This window comes from Arachis hypogaea, chromosome 10 (genome assembly GCF_003086295.3).
Source record: "Arachis hypogaea cultivar Tifrunner chromosome 10, arahy.Tifrunner.gnm2.J5K5, whole genome shotgun sequence".
NCBI lineage: Eukaryota > Viridiplantae > Streptophyta > Magnoliopsida > Fabales > Fabaceae > Arachis > Arachis hypogaea.
In genome coordinates, this window is record NC_092045.1 from 110,539,027 (window position 1) to 110,565,068 (window position 26,042).

At 34.7% G+C, this 26,042-nt stretch overlaps 2 protein-coding genes and 1 non-coding gene across 3 annotated transcripts; 2 read left to right on the forward strand and 1 right to left on the reverse strand.

Moving 5' to 3' along the window:
- The first annotated feature begins 2,592 nt into the window (after positions 1–2,592).
- On the forward strand, positions 2,593–5,978 carry LOC112716538 (protein COBRA). Its single transcript, XM_025768460.2, has 6 exons — positions 2,593–2,919; positions 3,642–3,721; positions 3,826–4,282; positions 4,461–4,620; positions 4,710–4,981; positions 5,263–5,978. The coding sequence occupies exons 1-6, from the start codon at positions 2,820–2,822 to the stop codon at positions 5,550–5,552; spliced, it is 1,359 nt and encodes a 452-aa protein (XP_025624245.1). The 5' UTR covers positions 2,593–2,819; the 3' UTR covers positions 5,553–5,978.
- A 248-nt stretch (positions 5,979–6,226) lies between these two features.
- LOC112716540 (COBRA-like protein 4) lies at positions 6,227–9,406 on the reverse strand. Its single transcript, XM_025768461.3, has 6 exons — positions 9,192–9,406; positions 9,000–9,079; positions 8,359–8,815; positions 7,654–7,801; positions 7,299–7,576; positions 6,227–6,708 (listed from the first exon to the last, which is right to left on the reverse strand). The coding sequence occupies exons 1-6, from the start codon at positions 9,241–9,243 to the stop codon at positions 6,431–6,433; spliced, it is 1,293 nt and encodes a 430-aa protein (XP_025624246.1). The 5' UTR covers positions 9,244–9,406; the 3' UTR covers positions 6,227–6,430.
- Positions 9,407–21,074: 11,668 nt separating this feature from the next.
- On the forward strand, positions 21,075–21,182 carry LOC112719133 (small nucleolar RNA R71). Its single transcript, XR_003161448.1, has one exon. It is a non-coding gene; the product is annotated as a small nucleolar RNA R71 (small nucleolar RNA).
- The last annotated feature ends 4,860 nt before the right edge of the window (positions 21,183–26,042 follow it).

The window sequence follows — 26,042 nt, forward strand, 5'->3', positions numbered from 1 at the left end:
TTTTAAATTAATCCTCTAAATTTTAATATTAAAATAACCATCCGTATACTAATTAATAAAATAAACATCCGATATATCTATTGTTTATATTGTTTAATATTTTTATTGTTCACTTATATTTTTCCATAAATTAATGATCATTGGTAGGTTAATTTTACTTATTTATTCAAATTGAATGTATAATTGGCTTTTAAATATGCTAATTGTTCGTGTTAAATTTAATTGTGAGACAACATTAAATTCTTTTAAAATCTTTGAGAGAGCATTTGAAACGTTAAGGATCAAATTAGAATTTGTCTTAAATATTAGAGACTAAAATAGTACTTTATCCTATAATTTACATGTAGGAATATCAAAAAATACAATTTACCCACAAAAATATCAGTCGCCAAAATCAATCACTATGTATTTATATATAAATATATATATATAATTTAACTCACTTTTAATATATATTTTATATTTTAAATATTCTATTTTGGTAGTACATTTTAGTGTGCCTTAATATAGCCGTACCAATATATGCATAAACCATAGCACCAAAAGCAATTCGGTACATAATTTCAGAACATAAAAGAAATTCAATAATTCAATACAATTGCTATGTTGATATGTGTATGGCTGTATGCTATATCAGAGTTTCCGAACATCACAAAACAACCATGAGCAGTAGAGCACATTACTAGAAAGCCATAAACAAAAACAACCATCAAAATTAAGTTCTTATATATAAAATTTCAAAATATTGAATAAGTTAACATCCACAATTTGTGCGTATTTATGACTCTTTCTTAAACAAATTAATTAAACAAATACACATAAGAGTGACAAATAAAAGCCAGAAGTGTGCCTAGCGTGTAAAATGGACTCAATTAGTCCAAAAAAGCCTTAGAAGCTTCCACAGACGCCCTTCCTCAGTTTCCCACCTCCTCAGAAAGTCCCAATATCTCTTTTGATGTATGTAGTTAGAACTTAGCAGCAGGTGAACCCAAAATTTTCTAATTTATTTTCCAACAATTGGTTTAAAATAAATAAAGTGAAATATGAAAACTAGCTGGCATATGGTTGTCCTATTCCCATGCCATTATATACCACCGTATGCTTGCTTTCGTAAATCTTCACAAAACGGCTAGGATTTTTTTCCTTATTCATTTATTATTTAGTGATACTATTTTAGTTCTGAGATTTTATCACGGTTGTTAGAATCAATTTCCTATATTTGTCGTTGTCACTCGGGCTTAAAGAAATAATAAATAAAGCAATAAAAAAAAGTAGGATTCAATTTTTAAATTTCAACTTAAAAACAATTTTTCATTTAATTAACTTGAGTTGGTCGAGTGTTTAACTCTAAATAAGTGTTGGGGATTCAAATTCCGTCTTGTGCATGCAACAATTCTTATCTTGTATATGCAGTAATTTATTGATTAATGACAAATTCTTAAATGGAGTTCAAATCTACGATGTAATAATTTTTAACCTGTTAAATTAGGGGCAACAAAAAAAATTCATTATGTTTGTGGCACATCACAACGCAAGTTTTCAAAATAATCATAGGCTTTGTAACGTGGCTATTCATAAATTTTGAAAATATGTGCATAGTTTAGAAAAAGAAGCCGGAGTATGCGTTGACTACTCTTTGCACATAAAGTAACAAGACAATCATAGTCCGAGATACCAAGTGTGGTTAGGCATGAGGGTAAGAACACTTGGGTCCAAAGCATAAACAGAAATAATGGGACGAAGATATAGACAACGCTACGTGTAACTATGTAACACTTTATGTCTGATTTTATTTTAATTTTCTAGCTTATTATATACACTCTACAATAAGCTAAGGGGGGCTTCCTTTGCTCAATCCCAGCGACACACATGACTAACATGTGCACTATATTAGGAGTTCTTGCAATTTTAAAATCATGCTATAAAATGATATACATGAAATTTTAAGTTCAATTTTCATTAAATTTAATGTAAAAGGAAAAGAAAAAGAAAAAAAAAGGGGGCCTCTAATCCTTTTGCTAAGCCACATGAATGCATTAATCATAGCAAAGTTGGTGAAACCAAAAGCAAAAATCACTTCGTTAAGAAACCAAGAAATCCACAAACTTGGGCACTTGGCTTTAAGAAACTTCCGGAAGCTGAATTCTCTTTACTGTGGGAACTTTACATTACAACAATACAACCCATAATCTCTTTCTTACATGACTCTTGTCTTTCATATATGTATTTCTCTTGCACCAAAATAGTTTTAAAAAAATAGTAATAAAAACTATAAAAAATCTTGAATATTAAAAAATATAAACAACAAAAATATTATTCACATATAAAAAATTAATTATCAAATCAGTTATTATATATTTATATATAAATAATTAAATATATATAATTTAATTTATTTTTAAATATATATTTTATATTTCAATATATTCTATACAATTATACGAGTAATTAATATGATTGATAAATATACTAAAAAACAAATAAAAATAAATATAAATAATGTTAAATAAAACCAGTCTTATTCTTACAAGAATACAAGTATCATTTTTCCATTTATGATAGTATATGCCAACTGGCCCCCCAAATTAGAACAAGTCAGCATGAGCCGCGTCTTTTTTTTCCACTGACACACACTCTCTCTCCTTCCACTTTCTCTCTCCTATGTTCTTTTTCTGTTCCCTTTTCATAGTGTTTTTTTTTTATGTCACAGAACTTATAAACCAAGTGATCATAGCTCATACGACATATATAAGACACAACAACTCAGTTCAACACAATCCTAACATTATTAACATTCATTCCCCTTTTCACCATTCAAAATGTTGTCTTGTTCCGTTGCCAAAATCCGATTCTTCATCAAACCGCCTCCATGCATTTTGCTCTTCTTCCTTCTCTCTTTCACCTCCTTCTCTTCAACAGGTTCCTGCACTCGTGCTTTTCTTTTTTCTTTTTTTTTTCTCGTTAAATTTTTAGAACTTTTTCATTGGATATGTGTTCTTGTGGTTTAACGGATTGTTCGGTAATCCGGTTTTTCTCATTTTGCCTCGTGCATGATGGCGTGTACCTTACGCTCTGTTACTCGACTTTTGAGATTGATGCTGAAATTTGTCCTCTGAATTTGTTGAAAAAAATGAAAAGTTTGCTTTCTGCAATATTATTATTATTATCTTTTGGTTGATGGCAACGGTTTTGATAGAAAACATTGCCAATTGCTTCCTCTGTTCAATCTTTCTTGCTATCAAAATTTTGGTATCAAACGATGAAACTGATATTCGGATTATCTATATATATATCGATCTTATACTAATTAAGTGCTAAGATGATAATTAACCGATATTAAATTGAATTTTCGTAGGGTCAACAGTTGAATAAGTAACTGATGGTACTAATTTCAGCTTTAACTTCAGTAATTCATATATGAATGCCCTTACTAATACGGATATCTTTCTTACATGGGAAGGTTGAAACCATTCCGTGGAAATTGAGTGTGTAAAAGTGAAGTTGTATGCTATTTTTGTATGCCTCTTGATAACTATTTTCACTTTATTGATTCAATGTTAGTATGTGATGTCAAGATTTAAGGTTCAATGATTGCTTCCAGTAAAGAAGTTTGATTTTCGATTCGACATTTTGTCTTTCAGAAGCCTATGATGTGCTTGATCCAAACGGAAACATTACAATCAGATGGGATATTATAAGCTGGACACCAGATGGTTATGTTGTAAGTATATTCTTTTAGAATTATACATGGTTTTGAAATGATTTCATTTATTTTTGTTCTGTTAGAAGCTTGATCTTGCTAAAACACAATTGAGTCTACTGCAGGCTGTTGTTACATTAAACAATTTCCAGCAATACCGTCACATCTCGGCGCCAGGGTGGTCGCTAGGATGGACATGGGCAAAGAAAGAGGTAATATGGAGCATGATGGGAGGGCAGACTACCGAACAAGGCGATTGCTCGAAATTCAAGACAACCCCACCACATTGCTGTAAAAAGGACCCAACCGTTGTAGATTTACTTCCCGGAACACCATATAATCAACAAATTGCAAATTGTTGCAAAGGAGGTGTACTCAGCTCATGGGCACAGGATCCAGCAAATGCCATTGCATCATTTCAAATCAGTGTTGGTAGAGCTGGAACCTCTAACAAAACAGTCAGGGTGCCCAAGAACTTCACCTTGAAAGCACCGGGACCAGGTTATACCTGTGGGCCGGGAAAAATTGTTCAACCTACTCAATTCTTAACAGGAGATAAAAGAAGAAGAACTCAAGCTCTCAGTAAGTTAATATAATATGCTCTAGTTCATTAGTTGTTTTATTGTTACCATTATCAAAATCATGCAATCTGGTAATAGTTCTTTGATTAAATCTAAAACTTGCTTTCTAATTAACTGACAGCACTTGTTAGCAATACTTTTGACCTTACTATTTCTTATATTTCTCTGATGTATTGCAGTGACATGGAATGTGACATGCATGTATTCACAATTTCTAGCTCAGAAAACTCCCACTTGCTGTGTTTCACTCTCATCTTTCTATAATGATACCATTGTACCCTGCCCAACATGTTCGTGTGGCTGCCAGGGAAACTCTTCTCAATCCGGGAACTGTGTAGAGTATGTGTTTACTCCTTGTATTGCGATTTCCTTCGAAACAGAAATGAATATTTCGCACTAAGATATGTTCTTTCTCTTTATGTTTACAGTCCAGATACACCGCATTTGGCATCGGTTGTTGCTAACCCTGCAAAGAGTTCCCCTTTCGTTCAATGTACTCGCCATATGTGTCCTATCCGAGTTCATTGGCATGTTAAGCTTAACTACAAGGAGTACTGGCGTGTGAAGGTCACTATTACTAATTTCAATTACAAGATGAACTATACAGATTGGAACTTGGTTATTCAACACCCGAATTTCGACAATCTGACTCAGCTTTTTAGTTTTAACTACAAGTCATTGACACCTTATGGCACAATAAGTAAGTATTATCCTTTGTTCTAAGATTTCTTCTTTTAAAAAAATAAATAAAAAGAAAAAAGAAAACCTTCAAGGACAAGCAATCTTTCAGACACGAGGCACCAATTATTATAGAGGGAGGGATTGTGAAAGTTTGTGTTATATTCAAAATTATCTAGTCCTAATCACTGAATGAGCAACAAAAATCTCTCTATTCATCATAGAATATCAAATCCTTTTTACTCCTTACTTTTTTCTAGAAGCATGTGAATTACTGATAGTGATATGAATTGCTTTAAACAGATGATACAGCATTGCTATGGGGAATTAAGTTCTACAATGATTTGCTCATGGAAGCCGGTCCGGAAGGTAATGTACAATCAGAGCTACTCTTCCGAAAGGATAAATCAACTTTTACTTTCGACAAAGGTTGGGCGTTTCCTCGGAGGATCTATTTCAATGGTGACAACTGTGTGATGCCACCACCTGATGCTTATCCGTGGCTGCCAAATGCCAGTTCCCGGCGAGAGGTTTCCTTGCTAGCTTTAGTGCTGGCTTCCTTTGTAGCCTTGGCATTGTGTGCATATGCTTAATGTTCATATTCATGACCATCGGAAACTCAACTTTGCCACCAAAATTATCAGTCTGACTAGTTTTGATGCAAATTTGGAATATCAATTGGGAATTTGATCAGATACAGAGATTGACATGCAGTAAAAAATTCAAGATTAGTTCAGGACTCATGATTTAATTTCCAACTTTAAGCATATTGGTGGTTGAATGTTGCTGCTGTGGTGTCGTTTCGATAGTGGTGAAGACTCGCATGCAGTTGTCTTCATGTGAGTTTCTACCTTAGGTAGTATGGATTCACCTCTTCATTGAGTTCGAGTAAGGCGAGATTGTGTTTCTATTAGTGTGACATGTTGAGCATTTAGTGTATCTTTCATGGCAACAAAAGCTAGCTATGATGATTGTACTTCTAAAATACTTTAGTTGTATATATATACTTTTTGTCTAAATGTTGCTACACATATATATATATATATATATATATATATATATATATATATATATATATATATATATATATATATTATATTTTACATGATCTTGGTTTTTTCTATGCATTCTTAGGATATGTTATGCTGCTGCATTTAGTGTTTCATTTTATTTTTGTTCTAAGACTATTAATATTTTCTGGTAAACAATAAAAAAGGAGATGAATTATTGATTAAGACATTATAATAGCAGCATCATGAATTCATGATTCAGACAAAAATCATTGTTGGATTATTATATTTAGCATCCCTTTGGTGCTCATCAAGAAACACCTCCATGAATCTGGCTTGGTGTTTTCAAAGAATGACTTGAACATTAAGTTTCATACATAATGTTTATCAAGTTACTTTTAAGTGTACATGGTCTCAAAACTTTTCATAAAACAAAACTATATATGAACCCCACCAATTCATCATAAAACTAGGAAGAATATCAATGATAAAATGAGTGCTGGGAAGGCACTTGGTGTTTGAGGGGAAGAATTAGGGAGGAATGGATAGGAATCTGGTGGTGGAAGCATGCATTCATCACCATTAAAGTAGACTTTTCTTGGAAATGCCCAACCTTGCTTGAATGTGAATGTGTCTTTGTCCTTCTGAAGAAGCACTTCTGATTGAACATTCCCAGTTGGTCCAGCTTCCATTAATAGATCATTGAAGTATTTCATGCCAAAAAACATGCCAGTGTCATCTACATACAAAAAATGAGAACACATGTGAATAACCATTCTCAAAATTATTAGTCTGAGAAATGTTATTTGAACAATTAAAATTGGTTGTCCATTTTTCAGATAATACAAATTTAGTAGTTATCAATTATATTGCATCATTTAAGATGTGACATTGGATAAAAAAAATAATATATACAATACACTAATACAATAACCTTTAAAATATTTTTTGTAGGAATAATGTTAAAAGATTAGGAAACGGCTGTACAACTGTATATTAAATAAAATATTATAATTACATAAAAAAGATTTACTAAAAAATAGAAATAATTGACACAGATAAATTTATCTTAAATTTTTTGAATAACAAAACTTGGAACATATCATATATTCACTGCAAAGGAATTTTAGAGATAAAAAAATATTTATGTACTATGGTATCAAGATATGAGCATGTCAGTAATTTTGAAGTACTTGTGCTGCTATATAAAAATAATATGAATGTAAAAGCATATTATGAGGATATATATGAGTATATTAATGATTCATACATAGATAATCAAATTGTGAAACAATAAGAAAAAAGAATTTATTAGCTGAGACTACTCACTTATGGAAGCATAGGGAAGTATAGGCTTGTAATCAAAGCTGAAAACTTGTGTGACATTGTTGAGATTTGGATGCTGAATTGCAAGAGTCCATAGGGAATAGTTCATCCTGTAATTGAAATTTGTTATGGCAATCTTGACTCGCCAATAGTCCTTATAGTTTTGCTTCACATGCCAATGCACCCTTATTGGACACATATGATGAGTGCACTGCATCAATGGTTCATTGTCTTTCTTTGGAGTGTGAACACCAACCATGCTCAGAATTTTAGAGTCACTCCTGCATGCACCATAGCAACCGTTATATAATCACATAAATATGTTAATGGCATAAACTGTTTTGCAATAGTGACTTACTTGACACAATTCCTTTTGTTCTGGCAGCCACATGCACAAGAGGGACAAGGGGTAATAGTTTCATTGTAGAAAGATGACAAAGATAAACAACAAGCAGGGTTCTTTCTTGCTAGAAATTGTGAGTATGTGCAGGTAACATTCCATGTCACTGCATAAGAGACAACAAATGAAACATCAGTATTCTTGGTAGGTAAGGCTGCGTTTGTTTCTGAGAACAGGATAAGACAAAACACTGAGAACAGGACATAAAGGACAGAGACACAAAAGTTTGTATTTTTGTATCTGTTTGGTGATAAACTAGAACAAATTATGAAAATTTAATTTATCTCATTTTTTTTCCATTCAAAAATATATAGTTATAAAAAATTAACAAGAATAATGAAATAAAAAATGAAAAATAAGTTGTGTCTCCGTGTCTTTCCTATAAGGATGGACACAAAATACACTAATTTAGTGTCCCTAGACACATGATCTCTGTTTATGTCTCCTTTATCAAACACGATATTGTGTTTCTGTGTCCTATATCCATAAACAAACGCAGCCTAAATTTTCATAAAAAGTGAAACAAATTCGAAATCTTAAAAGGTGTGTTTGATTTGTATTTTCATTTTCTATTTTTTTTCTCATAATTTTGCAAAAGAAAAATAAATAAGAAAACAGAAAAACAGAAAACACTAAAAATAAAAACAGAGTTTGAAAACTTACTCAGGGCTTGAGTCTTGCGGCGCTTGTCCGGAGTAAGGAAAGTGGTGGAAGGAACAACCTTGGCCCGGCCGCAAGTGTATCCCGGTCCGGGAGCCAAGAGAGTGAAGTTCTTGGGGAGTTTAACCGTCTTGTTGGAGGTACCGGCTTGGCCAACACTTATTTGGAATGAAGAGATAGCCTGTGAAGGGTCTTGGCCCCACGCAGCAACAACTCCACCCTTACAGCAATTTGTGAATTGCTGGTTGTAAGGGACACCAGGAAGCAAGTCCACAACTGTTGGGATTTTCTTGCAGCAGTGAGGTATGTTCCCTTTGAACTTTGAGCAGTCACCTTGCTCTGTTGTTTGAGCTCCTATCATAGACCATATCACTTCTTTCTTTGCCCATGTCCATCCCAGGGTCCATCCAGGGTTCATTATGTGCCGGAACATTTGGAAGTTGTACAACGTTACGTCCGCCTGATGGTCGGAAAAGATGATGCAGTTAGCATAGACAGTTTAGTCAAATATGTCAAATCATGAAACAGTTTTCGCCATTTGTCTTTACACGAAGACAACTAATAAGATTGTACTTGTTTATTTTGAAATTTTATATGGCTAATAAGAAAACATGAAAAGAATTAGAAATGAAATTTGTACTTACAACATAGCCATCTGGAGTCCAAGACACTATATCCCATTTGATTGTTACATTCCCATTTGGATCCAAAGGATCATAGGCACCTATGATAAATTAAAAAAAAAATGGCAAATGAGCTAAATATAATGTTTGTATGTGTGAAACCAAAACAAAATAAAAAGATAAACATTGCATGGTATGATATCTAATTCTAACCTGCATTGGAGAACAACACAATTACACAAAGAACTAAGATGACAAGCCTCATTGACTATGTGATATGTTATCAATTAACTAATTAACTAAGCAAACTTTCACAAATGTTAGAACTTGGAATATAGCTTCAACTAAGTAACCAAATTATGGAAAATGCTAATGGTATTGGATGTATAGTAGTAGTATTGTAGAGGGAATGGAATTCACTGTTGGTGTTGCAGTGATGTCTCACCTAATGGTTGTTACAAAACCTGCACACATTTGTGATTGCTGTTGAAGTTTCCATATCTTGAAGCAACCGCCATGGACCATAGAGAGAACATACATTAGGGATATGTTAAAGAGTGAACATAACATGTCAACCGTTGTTAAGTTTTTTCATTTCTTTGAGTATTGGAACAAATAAGGCGTGACACCAAGTTATTTGAATTGCATAACCATAAGGATTAAGGATCAAATAAATGGATACGGCGTTTTTTGTCTCTATGTTAAAAATATATAGTTGAAGTTTTTGTCTAATTTAAATGTAATTGCTATATGATTTTAAATATCATACTGTCAGTGTTAAGATAGAAAAGGAAAATCACTAGACAATCAGAATTTCGTTGTCCGAATAATGTGACATTGTTTGTGTCTTAGCTTTGAATAATAAAAAGTGGATCCTAATACTTCTTATTTTCTTGCCAGATTTTAGTTATATTTTTCTGATTGATGCTGAAGCACTTTTCTTAAAATATTTTAATGAAAACTAATGTGAAGTTGAAGTTGATAACTAAGAGCCGTTAAATGATTTGAATGATTCGATTAACATCTAACGGCTCTCAATTATCAACTTCACATAAAGTTGACTGTACTTGAGTTTTTATCAAATATTTTATATACAACTTAAATAAAATTATCTTATTTCTATGTTAGTAGAAAATAAATATCTTTATCTAAAAAATATTATAATATAAATATAAATTAATAATGTAATCATATATATAAATAATTTAATTTTCACACATTATCAGTGTAGAAAATTATATATATATATATATATATATATATATATATATTAATAATGTGATTACGCAATTAATTTTTATACTTATTATTTAAAAAGTTATATAAACACATGAATCTAATTAAATAATAATGTAAAACTCTTTAAATAGTATATTAAAATTAAACTCATATAAAAAAAATTATGCGGATCAAAATGACAAAACTATTATGCATCAAATAAAAAAAAGTCTAGTTTTCTAGCATTTGTCCAATATTTAACCAATATAAGGAATTATTTAATCTATGCATATCAAAACTCGAAAGTGACTTTCATCAAAAGGCAGTACTAAATTACATTCTTGGTGTTGTGACCACTTTGTTCAATGTTCATACTAGGTAATTTTTGTTCTTTTCATGGAACTTTCCACCTAATTTTGTGATCAGCCTCTTTATGATGGCCTTGCTTGTCTCTTTTGTCTCTGCCTGGAATTAGATGAGTTTGAAGCAAGCAAGAAAGGTAGGGTCAGGTTTTGAGTTCTTTTCTAATAAAAAAATGACACCATGTACCGGTTTACCAAAAGGGACACCCTAACCACTCCATATGTATCTATCTATAAAGCATTAGTTCACGTCTTAATGCTTTGGTAGTAAATTAAATTTTGTAAAGCACACATTACCCACTACTTAACTTGCATTATTTTATTTGCATTATGATCACTTAAGTTCCTTTGAGCTTGTAACTTCATTTTGACATGCAACTATGCAAGGGAAAAGGTAATGATAGTAGCAGATGTAAATTGGTGTTCACTGTTCAGTACTCAAATTAAACAAACCATGAGTTTAAGGAGATCATAGTAGGTTGGATTTCGATTGGTAAATTTATGTGCAGAATTTTGAGGATTCATAACTTAAATCTTGATGGTCTTTCAACGGAAGTAAGGATAGTAAATGCTATATATCCTACCCTCTCTAAAAATAACATGTAAGTTACCTTTTCTAATGTGTCATATTCTAATGGGTATTTATTTATTTTAAATTTTTAGTAGAATTCATTGGATGACTAATTTATCTAATAAAATAAAAATTAAGAAATTAATTTCGGGTCATTAAAATTTGTTGAAAATTTAACAAAATTTTTGAAAAATAATGTTATATATTACACTTTTATTTTTTACACAAAATCTCTTATTTCTAACTAAAATTAAATAAAAATCCAGACCTTCATAAAAAATAATTGCAAACTAGCTACATTAATTTTTAAAAAATAAGATATAAAGTGTTTCAATTTCTTCCTTTTTTTCATATAATTTGAAACCAAATTGTATAAAATAAATTTTTAAATTGAAAGATCTACTTGATACGATAAATTTTTTAAATTGAAAATTTTTACGGTGACACTAATTTGCGTTTCTATTTTTAATTTGTCACATCAATATTTTAGTTTAGAATTTAGTTAATATAAGAAAAATTTTAAATTAATATTTTAATAAATATATAACAAATGTATTAAAAATAAATATCGAATTAAAATATGACACATCAAAGAGGATAACTTATATATTATTTTAGAAAGGGTATGGTAACATTCACCTTATAAATAACTATGCACATAGACTATTTTTTAATTAATAAAATAAAAAAATATATGTTAGCTATATATTAAAAAAATACTACTATAATTTGAAACAATATTTATACCGTTTGATTGAATGAATCACATGAAACCAAGTATATATTCGTTGTGAATTATAATGGTACTATGCATTATGACAGAATGAGTTTGGAAATGTTAATAACGTGATAGTTTTCAGATGGTTAATTTGGTTTATATATTATTGTATGAATGTAGGTCCATTTTAGAAGTCTAAAGAATTCCAGAGAAGTTGTGAAACATGCTCCTGGTGTTCTTCACAGTCATACCAAGCCTTATGTACGATCTAAGAGAAGGAAGTTTGAGAGATCTAGAAGAAGAAGGAACATCGAAGGACTTAGGGTTAAATTGTATTGTTTCTGTATTTTTTTTTTCGATTTTTAGTTTTGGAATTTAACCCTTTTTCCTATATCCTATTGCTGAAGACAGTTGTGTTAATGGTAATCGTTGCTGAAATATTGAAAAATAATGGACTTACTTGTTGAGAAATCAAAGTTTTGAACTCGAGATTTATATTGTATTTGAGTATTAGTTTTTTAATGTATAAAACAATTATAGTAAAAATTATATGTTACTAATTACTGTTTGATTTGTCTTGTAATAAAAATTGCATGCTATATTTATAGGTTTGGTAATAAAAAAGAACTGAAAATTTATATTGTGCAACGATGAAGGTAAAATTAGAAAAAAGATTTTTTTTTTAAAAATTTGATAAGGCTATTGTCACGCTTTAAAAGCGTGGCCGTATCCCTCGCTATCGCTATGCTTTAAAAACGTGGCTATATCCCTCGCTATCGCCACGCTTTGAAAGTGTGGCCATATCTTTCTATTGGTACGCTTTAAAAGCATGGTGATATATAAAACGTGGCCATATCTCTCACATACGGCCACGCTTAAATAATTTGTAAAAAGCCTGACAAAAAAGAAAGCGTAGCGATAGATCACCAAAAGCGTGGCGATAGAGCAACCGGCACTCTTGCAGATGTGACCCTTTCAAAAACGTGCCGATAGCTCAAAAAGCGTGGTGAAAAGCTATCGTCACTTTTTTTCAACTTTTCGCCACGCTTTAAAAGCGTGACAATAGAGCTGTTTTCTTGTAGTGTATACTCAACCAAGAAAAAATTCAAATTTATAACACTTATTTAATTGTATTAGTGAATTAAGTCAATTAAGAATCTGACCAACCTAAATTAAGAATCCGACCAACCTAAATTAATACTTTTATTTTGATTTATCAAACATACATAGTACTGTAACTTTTCAAAAATTATCTTAAAAAATTAAAAGTGAAAACTTAAATACAGTCAACTTCACATGAAGTTAATAGGTGAGAATCGTTAAATAATTTGACTAAATTTTTATTAAACGGCTCTCAGTTATTAATTTCACGTGAAGTTGACTATACTTAAATTTTCACCAAAATTAAAACCTAAAAATTACTTTTGGAAAAACAGAACTTTATCAAATGCTGACTTTAGTTATCGACAAAGCATATTTTTGTGAAGTCTTTACATTGTTCTAAATTCTCCTTGCCACAGTATCCTTCCTGCTTAAAACTAGTGCCTAAATTCACATGCTCGATCCACAATCAATTTTCTGCATTTTGCATAGTTCCTTTCTTCTAATGTAATTACAATTGATTTTTTCTTAAAAAATAATTACAATTGATTATATATTGACATGCCCAATCATCACTTCTATTTGGAGAAAGTCCGATGGCTGATGGCTCCTATATCATTGGTTTAAGTTTTTATTTGGTGTCTATCATTCGTTAAAGTTAGCTAATCAATGCAATAATTTGTTGGACTAAAGGAAAAATAAAAAAAGGTTTAGCAAGATACAGGTCAAGGTTATCAACTGAAATTGTTTTATAGAAATATACAAAGATCAAGAGTTTGTTTGGTTAAACTTTAAAAAATAAATTTTAAGTGATTACTTTTTAAAAGACCTTTTAAAAAAATATAATAATCATTTTATGTTTAGACTTTAGATATCTCATATAAAAATATCTTTTATTTATTAATTATGTTTGAGTACAATAATATAAAAATATTTTTATTTATTTATCATGTTAAAAATATTTTTTTAAACAAAAAAATATTTTTAAAAAGATATAAATTATAATTTTTAAAATATATTTTTTTATATTTTTAGTGTTTTTATTTTTACTATTAAAAAATTATTAAATACGTAAAAAATAAAAAATATATTTTTGTTAAAAAATATTTTTTTAAAACAACTTAATGACACTTAAATAAATTTTAAATTTTCAATATATTTATTATATATTTATTAAAATAAAAAATTTTAAAACTTTTACCGATAATAATTTTAATATATGCGTCGTTACAACTCATATTATTAGTTAGCTAATCCCAAAAAAAATAGGGGTCATTATCAAGATGCATCAAATCATTATTATTTGCTTTGTTACTAACAGTGCATCAATAAGTTTGTTAACTAATTCATCTTACCTGTGAAATAATTGAATAGCTAAGATTATATATATATATATATATATATATATATATATATATATATATATATATATATATATATATGCATCAAAGGCACACTTTTCTCTAAATTTCAAATACTATTTGAGGTATTACTTCAAAATATATTTTGAAGTAATACCTCAAATAGTATTTGAAATTTAGAGAAAAGTGTGCCTTTGAAATTTAAAAATTTAATAGAAAAATTTTAATATCTAAAATTTTTCTATGATCAATCAATTTGTTCCAATAATCTAACGTCATTGTATCAACTTGATTACCATGGTAGCAAATGTTGCTATCACTGCTAGCAAATCGAGGCTGCAACTTGAGAAAGAAAACACAATAATTAATTTTGATGAGAAAGACGTGCAAGTTGGGACTAAACGTTGTACAAAAAATTTAGTTAGAAGACTTTTGGCGGATAAACAATTTTCAAGCAGTACTGTGGAGGCTGCTATCTATTCTATATGGAGGCAATCAGAGAATTTTAAAGTGGTAGATCATGGAAAAAACATATTTCAATTCTCTTTTGAGGATGAGAAAGATATGCTTTTGGTGCACGAAATTGTGATCACTACAACTTCGCACAACTAACCAGCAAGTGTACTGGGTCGTCCAAGTAATAAACCTTACGCGAGTAAGGGTCGATCCCACAGATATTGTTGGTATGAAGCAAGCTATGGTCACCTTGTAAATCTTAGTCAGGCAAACTCAAATGGGTATGGTGATAAACGCATAAAACATAAAGATAAAGATAGAGATACTTATGTAATTCATTGGTAGGAACTTCAGATAAGCGTATGAAGATGCCTTCCCTTCCGTCTCTCTGCTTTCCTACTGTCTTCATCCAATCCTTCTTACTCCTTTCCATGGCAAGCTTAAGCAAGGGTTTCACCGTTGTCAGTGGCTACCTCCCATCCTCTCAGTGGAAATGTTCAACGCACCCTGTCACGGCACGGCTATCCATCTGTCGGTTCTCGATCAGGCCGGAATAGAATCCAGTGATTCTTTTGCGTCTGTCACTAACGCCCCGCCCTCAGGAGTTTGAAGCACGTCACAGTCATTTAGTCATTGAATCCTACTCAGAATACCACAGACAAGGTTAGACCTTCCGGATTCTCTTGAATGCCGCCATCAGTTCTAGCCTATACCACGAAGATTCCGGTTAAAGAATCCAAGAGATATTCACCCAGTCTAAGGTAGAACGGAGGTGGTGGTCAGTCACACGTTCATAGGTGAGAATGATGATGAGTGTCATGGATCATCACATTCATCAAGTTGAAGAACAAGTGATATCTTAGAACAAGAACAAGCGGAATTGAATAGAAGAACAATAGTAATTGCATTAATACTCGAGGTACAGCAGAGCTCCACACCTTAATCTATGGTGTGTAGAAACTCCACCGTTGAAAATACATAAGAACAATGTCTAGGCATGGCCGAATGGCCAGCCTCCCAAAGTGATCAAAAGATCCAAAGATCAAAAGATTCCCAAGATCAGAAGATGAAAATACAATAGTAAAAGGTCCTATATATAGAGAACTAGTAGCCTACGGTGTACAGAGATAAGTAAATGACATAAAAATCCACTTCCGGGCCCACTTGGTGTGTGCTTGGGCTGAGCAATAAAGTATTTTCGTGTAGAGACTCCTCTTGGAGTTAAACGCCAGCTTTTGTGCCAGTTTGGGCGTTTAACTCCCATTTTGGTGCCACTTCCGGCGTTTAACGCTGGGATTTCTGAGGGTGACTTTGTACGCCGGTTTGGGCCATCAAATCTTGGGCAAAGTATGGACTATCATATATTGATGGAAAGCCCAGGATGTCTACTTTCCAACGCCGTTGAGAGCGCGCCAATTGGGCTTCTGTAGCTCCAGAAAATCCACTTCGAGTTCAGGGAGGTCAGAATCCAACAGCATCTGCAGTCCTTTTTGGTCTCTGAATCAGATTTTTGCTCAGGTCCCTCAATTTCAGCCAGAAAATACCTGAAATCACAGAAAAACACACAAACTCATAGTAAAGTCCAGAAAAGTGAATTTTAACTAAAAACTAATAAAAATATACTAAAAACTAACTAGATCATACTAAAAACATACTAAAAACAATGCCAAAAAGCGTACAAATTATCCGCTCATCACAACACCAAACTTAAATTGTTGCTTGTCCTCAAGCAACTGAAAATCAAATAAGATAAAAAGAAGAGAATATGCAATGAATTCCAAAAACATCTATGAAGATCAGTATTAATTAGATGAGCGGGGCTTTTAGCTTTTTGCCTCTGAATAGTTTTGGCATCTCACTCTATCCTTTGAAATTCAGAATGGTTGGCTTCTTTAGGAACTCAGAATCCAGATAGTGTTATTGATTCTCCTAGTTAAGTATGATGATTCTTGAACATAGCTACTTATTGAGTCTTGGCCGTGGCCCAAAGCACTCTGTCTTCCAGTATTACCACCGGATACATACATGCCACAGACACATAATTGGGTGAACCCTTTCAGATTGTGACTCAGCTTTGCTAGAGTCCCCAATTAGAGGTGTCCAGGGTTCTTAAGCACACTCTTTTTGCCTTGGATCACAACTTTATTTTCTTTCTTTTTCTTTCTTTTTCTCTTTCTTTTTCTTTTTCCTCTCTTTTTTTCGAAATTTTTTTTGTATTCACTGCTTTTTTCTTGCTTCAAGAATCATTTTTATGATTTTTCAGATCCTCAGTAACATGTCCCCTTTTTCATCATTCTTTCAAGAGCCAACATTCATGAACCACAAATTCAAAAGACATATGCACTGTTTAAGCATACATTCAGAGAACAAAGGTGTTGCCACCACATCAAAATAATTAAACTGTTATAAAATTCAAAATTCATGCAATTCTTTTCTTTTTCAATTAAGAACACATTTTTCATTCAAGAAAGGTGATGGATTCATAGGACATTCATAACTTTAAGGCATAGACACTAAAACACTAATGATCACAAGACACAAACATAGATAAACATAAGCACTAAAATTAGAAAAACAGGAAAATAAAGAACAAGGAAATTAAAGAACGGGTCCACCTTAGTGATGGCGGCTCTTTCTTCCTCTTGAAGATCCTATGGAGTGCTTGAGCTCCTCAATGTCTCTTCCTTGTCTTTGTTGCTCCTCTCTCATGATTCTTTGATCTTCTCTAATTTCATGGAGGATGATGGAGTGTTCTTGATGCTCCACCCTTAGTTGTCCCATGTTGGAACTCAATTCTCCTAGGGAGGTGTTTAGTTGCTCCCAATAGTTTTGTGGAGGAAAGTGCATCCCTTGAGGTATCTCAGGGATCTCATGATGAGTGGGGTCTCTTGTGTGCTCCATCCTCTTCTTAGTGATGGGCTTGTCCTCATCAATAGGGATGTCTCCCTCTATGTCAACTCCAATTGAATAACAGAGGTGACAAATGAGATGAGGAAAGGCTAACCTTGCCAAGGTAGAGGACTTGTCCGCCACCTTATAAAGCTCTTGAGCTATAACCTCATGAACCTCTATTTCTTCTCCAATCATGATGCTATGAATCATGATAGCCCAGTCTATGGTAACTTCGGACCGGTTGCTAGTGGGAATGATTGAGCGTTGGATAAACTCCAACCATCCTCTAGCCACGGGTTTGAGGTCATGCCTTCTCAATTGAACCGGCTTCCCTCTTGAATCTCTCTTCCATTGGGCGCCCTCTTCACATATGACTGTGAGGACTTGGTCCAACCTTTGATCAAAGTTGACCCTTCTAGTGTAAGGATGTTCATCTCCTTGCATCATGGGCAAATTGAATGCCAACCTTACACTTTCCGGACTAAAATCCAAGTATTTCCCCCGAACCATAGTAAGATAATTCTTTGGATCCGGGTTCACACTTTGATCATGGTTCTTGGTGATCCATGCATTGGCATAGAACTCTTGAACCATTAAGATTCCGACTTGTTGAATGGGGTTGGTAAGAACTTCCCAACCTCTTCTTCGGATCTCATGTCGGATCTCCGGATATTCACTCTTTTTGAGTGAGAAGGGGACCTCGGGGATCACCTTCTTCAAGGCCACAACTTCATAGAAGTGGTCTTGATGCACCCTTGAGATGAATCTTTCCATCTCCTATGACTCGGAGGTGGAAGCTTTTGCCTTCCCTTTCCTCTTTCTAGAGGTTTCTCCGGCCTTGGATGCCATAAATGGTTATGGAAAAACAAAAAGCAATGCTTTCACCACACCAAACTTAAAAGGTTTGCTCGTCCTCGAGCAAAAGAAGGAAGAAGAGAGTAGAAGAAGAAGAAATGAGGAAGAAGGGAATGGCTTTTGTGTTCGGCCAAAAAGGGTAGAAGTGGTGTTTAGGTTGTGTGAAAATGAAGGAGTGAAGATGGGTTTATATAGGAGAGGGGGAAGGGTGGGGTTCGGTCAATTGAGGGTGGGTTTGGGTGGGAAAGTGGTTTGAATTTGAATGGTGAGGTAGGTGGGGTTTTATGAAGGATGGATGTGAGTGGTGAAGAGAAAGATGGGATTTGATAGGTGAAGGGTTTTTGGGGAAGAGGTGTTGAGGTGATTGGTGAATGGGTGAAGAAGAGAGAGAGTGGTGGGGTAGGTGGGGATCCTGTGGGGTCCACAGATCCTGAGGTGTCAAGGAAAAGTCATCCCTGCACCAAATGGCATGCAAAAATGCGTTTTTAGCCATTTCTGGCGTTAAACGCCGGGCTGGTGCCCATTTCTGGCGTTTAACGCCAGCTTCTTGCCCTTTTCTGGCGTTTAACGCCAGTCTGGTGCCCTTTTCTGGCGTTAAACGCCCAGAATGGTGCCAGACTGGGCGTTAAACGCCCATCTGCTAGCCTCACTGGCGTTTAAACGCCAGTGCGCTCTCCTCCAGGGTGTGCTGTTTTTCTTTCTGCTTTTCATTCTGTTTTTGCTTTTTTTCATTGATTTTGTGACTTCTCATGATCATCAACCTACAAAAAATATAAAATAACAAAAGAAAATAGATAAAATATAACATTGGGTTGCCTCCCAACAAGCGCTTCTTTAATGTCAGTAGCTTGACAGAGGACTCTCATGGAGCCTCAGAAATGCTCAGAGCCATGTTGGAACCTCCCAACACCAAACTTTAGAGTTTGAATGTGGGGGTTCAACACCAAACTTAGAGTTTGGTTGTGGCCTCCCAACACCAAACTTAGAGTTTGACTGTGGGGGCTCTGTTTGGCTCTGTTTTGAGAGGAGCTCTTCATGCTTCCTCTCCATGGTGACAGAGGGATATCCTTGAGCCTCAAACACAAAGGATTCTTCATTCACTTGAATGATTAAATCTCCTCTATCAACATCAATCACAGCCTTTGCTGTGGCTAGGAAGGGTCTGCCAAGGATGATGGATTCATCCATGCACTTCCCAGTCTCTAGGACTATGAAATCAGTAGGGATGTAATGGTCTTCAACTTTTACCAGAACATCCTCTACAAGTCCATAGGCTTGTTTTCTTGAATTGTCTGCCATCTCTAGTGAGATTTTTGCAGCTTGCACCTCAAAGATCCCTAATTTCTCCATTACAGAGAGAGGCATGAGGTTTACACTTGACCCTAAGTCACACAAGGCCTTCTTGAAGGTCATGGTGCCTATGGTACAAGGTATTGAAAACTTCCCAAGATCCTGTCTCTTTTGAGGCAGTTTCTGCCTAGACAAGTTATCCAGTTCTTTGGTGAGCAAAGGGGCTTCATCCTCCCAAGTCTCATTTCCAAATAACTTGTCATTTAACTTCATGATTGCTCCAAGGTATTTAGCAACTTGCTCTTCAGTGACATACTCATCCTCTTCAGAGGAAGAATACTCATCAGAGCTCATGAATGGCAGAAGTAAGTCCAATGGAATCTCTATGGTCTCATTTTGAGCCTCAGATTCCCATGGTTCCTCATTGGGGAACTCATTGGAGGCCAGTGGACGTCCATTGAGGTCTTCCTCAGTGGCGTTCACTGCCTCTCCTTCCTCCCAAAATTCGGCCATGTTGATGGCCTTGCACTCTCCTTTTGGATTTTCTTCTGTATTGCTTGGGAGAGTACTAGGAGGGAGTTCAGTAATTCTCTTGCTCAGCTAACCCACTTGTGCCTCCAAGTTTCTAATGGAGGGCCTTGTTTCAGTCATGAAACTTTGAGTGGTTTTGATTAGATCAGAGACCATGGTTGCTAAGTCAGAGGTATTCTGCTTAGAACTCTCTGTCTGTTGCTGAGAAGATGATGGAAAAGGCTTGCTATTGCTAAACCTGTTTCTTCCACCATTATTATTGTTGAAACCTTGTTGAGGTCTCTGTTGATCTTTCCATGAGAAATTTGGATGATTTCTCCATGAAGGATTATAGGTGTTTCCATAGGATTCTCCCATGTAATTCACCTCTTCCATTGAAGGGTTCTCAGGATCATAAGCTTCTTCCTCAGATGAAGCCTCCTTAGTACTGCTTGGTGCATTTTGCATTCCAGACAGACTTTGAGAAATCATATTGACTTGTTGAGTCAATATTTTGTTCTGAGCCAATATGGCATTCAGAGTGTCAATCTCAAGAACTCCTTTCTTCTGACTAGTCCCATTGTTCACAGGATTTCTTTCAGAAGTGTACATGAATTGGTTATTTGTAACCATTTCAATCAGCTCTTGAGCCTCTGTAGGCGTCTTCTTCAGATGAAGAGAGCCTCCAGCAGAGCTATCCAAAGACATTTTGGATAGTTCAGAGAGACCATCATAGAAAATACCTATGATGCTCCATTCAGAAAGCATATCAGAAGGACACTTTCTGATTAATTGTTTGTATCTTTCCCAAGCTTCATAGAGGGATTCTCCTTCCTTATGTCTGAAGGTTTGGATTTCCACTCTAAGCTTACTCAATTTTTGAGGTGGAAAGAACTTTGCCAAGAAGGCATTGACTAGCTTTTCCCAAGAGTTCAGGCTTTCTTTAGGTTGTGAATCCAACCATGTCCTAGCTCTGTCTCTTATAGCAAAAGGGAATAGCATAAGTCTGTAGACCTCAGGGTCAACCCCATTAGTCTTGACAGTGTCACAGATTTGCAAGAATTCAGTTAAAAACTGATGAGGATCTTCCAATGGAAGTCCATGAAACTTGCAATTCTGTTGCATTAGAGAAACTAATTGAGGCTTAAGCTCAAAGTTGTTTGCTCCAATGGCAGGGATAGAGATGCTTCTCCCATAAAAGTTGGGAGTAGGTGCAGTAAAGTCACCCAGCACCTTCCTTGCATTGTTGGCATTGTTGTTGTTTTCGGCTGCCATGGATTCTTCTTCTTTGAAGATTTCTGTTAGGTCCTCTACAGAGAATTGTGCCTTAGCTTCTCTTAGCTTTCGCTTCAAGGTCCTTTCAGGTTCAGGATCAGCCTCAACAAGAATGTTTTTGTCCTTGCTCCTGCTCATAAGAAAGAGAAGAGAACAAGAAAATGTGGAATCCTCTATGTCACAGTATAGAGATTCCTTGAGGTGTCAGAGGAAAAGAAAAATAGAAGACAGAAGTAGAAAATTCGAACTTTATTCAAAGAAGATGGAGTTCGAATTTTGCATTTAGGAATAGTGTTAGTCCATAAAATAGAAGGATGTGAGAAGAAGGGAAGCAATTTTCGAAAATTAGGTAAAAGATTTTGAGAACATTTTGAAAAACACTAATTGATTTTCGAAAATGAAAGTGGAAAAGAAATCAAGTGATTTTTGAAAAAGAATTTGAAATTAGAAATCAAAAAGATTTGATTGAAAGTTATTTTGAAAAAGATGGGGTCAAGAAGATATGATTAGTTTAAAAAGATGTGATTGAGAAGATATGATTTGGAAAACATTTTAAAAAGATTTGATTTTGAAAATTAATGACTTGGCTAACAAGAAAAGATATGATTCAAACATTAAACCTTTCTCAACAGAAAAGGCAACATACTTAAAATGTTGAATCAAATCATTGATTGATAGCAAGTATTTTTAAAAATAGAAAGAAATTGATTTTGAAAACATATGATTGAAAAGATATGATTTGAAAAAGATTTGATTTTGAAAAACTTTGAAAACCTGAAAAAAAATGCATTGAAAAACAGAATCTTCCCTTTTGTGCCATCCTGGCGTTAAACGCCCAGAATGGTGCACATGCTGGCGTTTAACGCCCAAAAATCTACCCCTTTGGGCGTTAAACGCCCAGCCAGGTACCCTGGCTGGCGTTTGAACGCCAGTCTGTCCTTCTTCACTGGGCGTTTTGAACGCCCAGCTTTTTCTGTGTAATTCCTCTGCTGTATGTTCTGAATCTTCAATTCTCTGTATTATTGACTTGAGAAGACACAAATTAAAAATATTTTTGGATTTTTAATAATAAGAAAAAATCAAAATGCAACAAGAATCAAATAACAATGCATGCAGGACACCAAACTTAGCAGTTTGTATACTACTGACACTAATGAGAATGCATATGAGACACATAAACACTCAATTCAAGAGAATTCAAAGATTAGAGTAAGAAATCATCAAGAATTATTTGAAGATCCTTAAGACACATGAATGAATGCATGCAATTGACACCAAACTTAAAATGAGACATTAGACTCAAACATGCAATATTTTTTTGGTTTTTATAATTTTGTAATTTTTTTGTGTTTTTTTTTTCGAAAATTAAGTGAAGAGGAAAAATAAAGGTATCAAAATTCTTAATGAGAATTCCAGGAATCATGCAATGTTAGTCTAAAGCTTCAGTCTAAAGGAATTAGACATGGCCAGCCAAGCTTCAGCAGGACATTGCATTCAAGAGCTAAATTGATGAAGATCAATCAGCTTTGGTGATGACAAGAACATCACCTTGAAACACTAGAATTCATTCTTAAGAATTCTGAAGAAAAAATACGTAATCTAAGCAACAAGATGAACCGTCAGTTGTCCAAACTCAACAATCCCCGGCAACGGCGCCAAAAACTTGGTGCACGAAATTGTGATCACTACAACTTCGCACAACTAACCAGCAAGTGTACTGGGTCGTCCAAGTAATAAACCTTACGCGAGTAAGGGTCGATCCCACAGAGATTGTTGGTATGAAGCAAGCTATGGTCACCTTGTAAATCTTAGTCAGGCAAACTCAAATGGGTATGGTGATAAACGCATAAAACATAAAGATAAAGATAGAGATACTTATGTAATTCATTGGTAGGAACTTCAGATAAGCGTATGAAGATGCCTTCCCTTCCGTCTCTCTGCTTTCCTACTGTCTTCATCCAATCCTTCTTACTCCTTTCCATGGCAAGCTTAAGCAAGGGTTTCACCGTTGTCAGTGGCTACCTCCCATCCTCTCAGTGGAAATGTTCAACGCACCCTGTCACGGCACGGCTATCCATCTGTCGGTTCTCGATCAGGCCGGAATAGAATCCAGTGATTCTTTTGCGTCTGTCACTAACGCCCCGCCCTCAGGAGTTTGAAGCACGTCACAGTCATTCAGTCATTGAATCCTACTCAGAATACCACAGACAAGGTTAGACCTTCCGGATTCTCTTGAATGCCGCCATCAGTTCTAGCCTATACCACGAAGATTCCGGTTAAAGAATCCAAGAGATATTCACCCAGTCTAAGGTAGAACGGAGGTGGTTGTCAGTCACACGTTCATAGGTGAGAATGATGATGAGTGTCACGGATCATCACATTCATCAAGTTGAAGAACAAGTGATATCTTAGAACAAGAACAAGCGGAATTAAAGAAGAACAATAGTAATTGCATTAATACTCGAGGTACAGCAGAGCTCCACACCTTAATCTATGGTGTGTAGAAACTCCACCGTTGAAAATACATAAGAACAAGGTCTAGGCATGGCCGAATGGCCAGCCTCCCAAAGTGATCAAAAGATCCAAAGATCAAAAGATTCCCAAGATCAGAAGATGAAAATACAATAGTAAAAGGTCCTATATATAGAGAACTAGTAGCCTACGGTGTACAGAGATAAGTAAATGACATAAAAATCCACTTCCGGGCCCACTTGGTGTGTGCTTGGGCTGAGCAATGAAGCATTTTCGTGTAGAGACTCCTCTTGGAGTTAAACGCCAGCTTTTGTGCCAGTTCCGGTGTTTAACGCTGGGATTTCTGAGGGTGACTTTGTACGCCGGTTTGGGCCATCAAATCTTGGGCAAAGTATGGACTATCATATATTGATGGAAAGCCCAGGATGTCTACTTTCCAACGCCGTTGAGAGCGCGCCAATTGGGTTTCTGTAGCTCCAGAAAATCCACTTCGAGTTCAGGGAGGTCAGAATCCAACAGCATCTGCAGTCCTTTTTGGTCTCTGAATCAGATTTTTGCTCAGGTCCCTCAATTTCAGCCAGAAAATACCTGAAATCACAGAAAAACACACAAACTCATAGTAAAGTCCAGAAAAGTGAATTTTAACTAAAAACTAATAAAAATATACTAAAAACTAACTAGATCATACTAAAAACATACTAAAAACAATGCCAAAAAGCGTACAAATTATCCGCTCATCAGCTTTATATTAAGAGGTGTGTCTCTTGACTCTTCAAAAACTACATCCTGAATCTTCAGAGATGGAAGGAGGATGAGAATATTGTAGAAATATATTTTGTCCACGTGGCAATGTGGATACAAATTTAGGATTTGCCAGAACAATTCACGACTAAAGAATTAGGATGGAAGATAGAAAGCTCATTTGGAGAGGTGTTAAATGTAGATATCTTCCATGTTCGGAGCAAGGAGCATAGTATTGTTAAAATCTAAGTAAATTTGGACATAACAAAATCACTTAGAAGATACGTCAAGCTTGCTGGTCCCAAAAATAAACAACTTGAAGTTGCACTCAAGTATGAATGGATCGGCACCTTTTGCAATTATTGTAGATTCATTGGACATGAAACAAGAGCTTGCAGTTTTTAATTTGAAGATTCGTTGAAGGAAGAAATGGAAGAAGAAAAGTGGGGAATTGGTTGAAAGCCGACCAGACGAGATGAAGAGAGTGAGTTACGAAAGATAATCCTAATACTAATCTGCCTAAAGGGGAAGACAGCTCACACAATAGGGTCAAAAAGCCAACTACAGTAAACTTAATTAAGGGACTGGCCAATCTATCAATATAGTCTCGGGGAAGAGAGGAGAGTAGTGAGGAAGAAGAAGTATGAGCAATGCTATCGTTCAAAAGAAGGCACAAGCAGCAAACTATTTTTCACAAATCAATACCGGTTCAGAAATAGAAAGAAACAATGCTGAAGAAAGAGACGAAAAGGGATATTCGAAGGGGATTAAAGTAACAACATGCTTTATGTTTGGAGAACAAGGGCAACAGCTTACTCAATCTACCAACAAGAGACAGAACTTAAAGCAACTAACAAGAAAACCAAAGTGTCAGGAGTTAAGAGGAGTACACAAGGAGAAAGGGTTCCACCCAATCAGAAAAAATTATGCTCAGAGAAAAGGGTGCAAGCTGAAGAGGGAGAGGGTGTCACCCTACAATGGGCATCTAGTGACCCATGAAGATGATGTTGTGGAACTGTCGGGGTATGAGGAATCCCCTGACAGTTCACAACATACAAGGAATCTCTAGATCTCATTCTCTCGAAATAATGTTTTTATGTGAAACTAAAAATACTACCTCAAATATTACAACTCAATGCAACAAAGCAGGTTTTCAGCAGGTATATTGTGTGGATCCTAGGGGTCAATCTGGTGGGTTAGTACTGCATGGAAGGATAATGCAGTTGTCTCAATTCTTTTTAG

Bases quoted from the DNA above. Each gene is read 5' to 3' on its own strand.
- LOC112716538 (XM_025768460.2), top strand. From the start codon at position 2,820: ATGTTGTCTTGTTCCGTTGCCAAAATCCGATTCTTCATCAAACCGCCT. The intron at 3,722-3,825 runs GTAAGTATATTC...AGTCTACTGCAG, and splicing joins GGACACCAGATGGTTATGTT to GCTGTTGTTACATTAAACAA. The intron at 4,621-4,709 runs GTATGTGTTTAC...TTATGTTTACAG, and splicing joins CAATCCGGGAACTGTGTAGA to TCCAGATACACCGCATTTGG.
- LOC112716540 (XM_025768461.3), bottom strand. From the start codon at position 9,243: ATGAGGCTTGTCATCTTAGTTCTTTGTGTAATTGTGTTGTTCTCCAAT. The intron at 7,802-8,358 runs GTAAGTTTTCAA...TCTCTTATGCAG, and splicing joins CCGCAAGACTCAAGCCCTGA to TGACATGGAATGTTACCTGC. The intron at 6,709-7,298 runs GTGAGTAGTCTC...TTTTGTATGTAG, and splicing joins ACTTCCCTATGCTTCCATAA to ATGACACTGGCATGTTTTTT.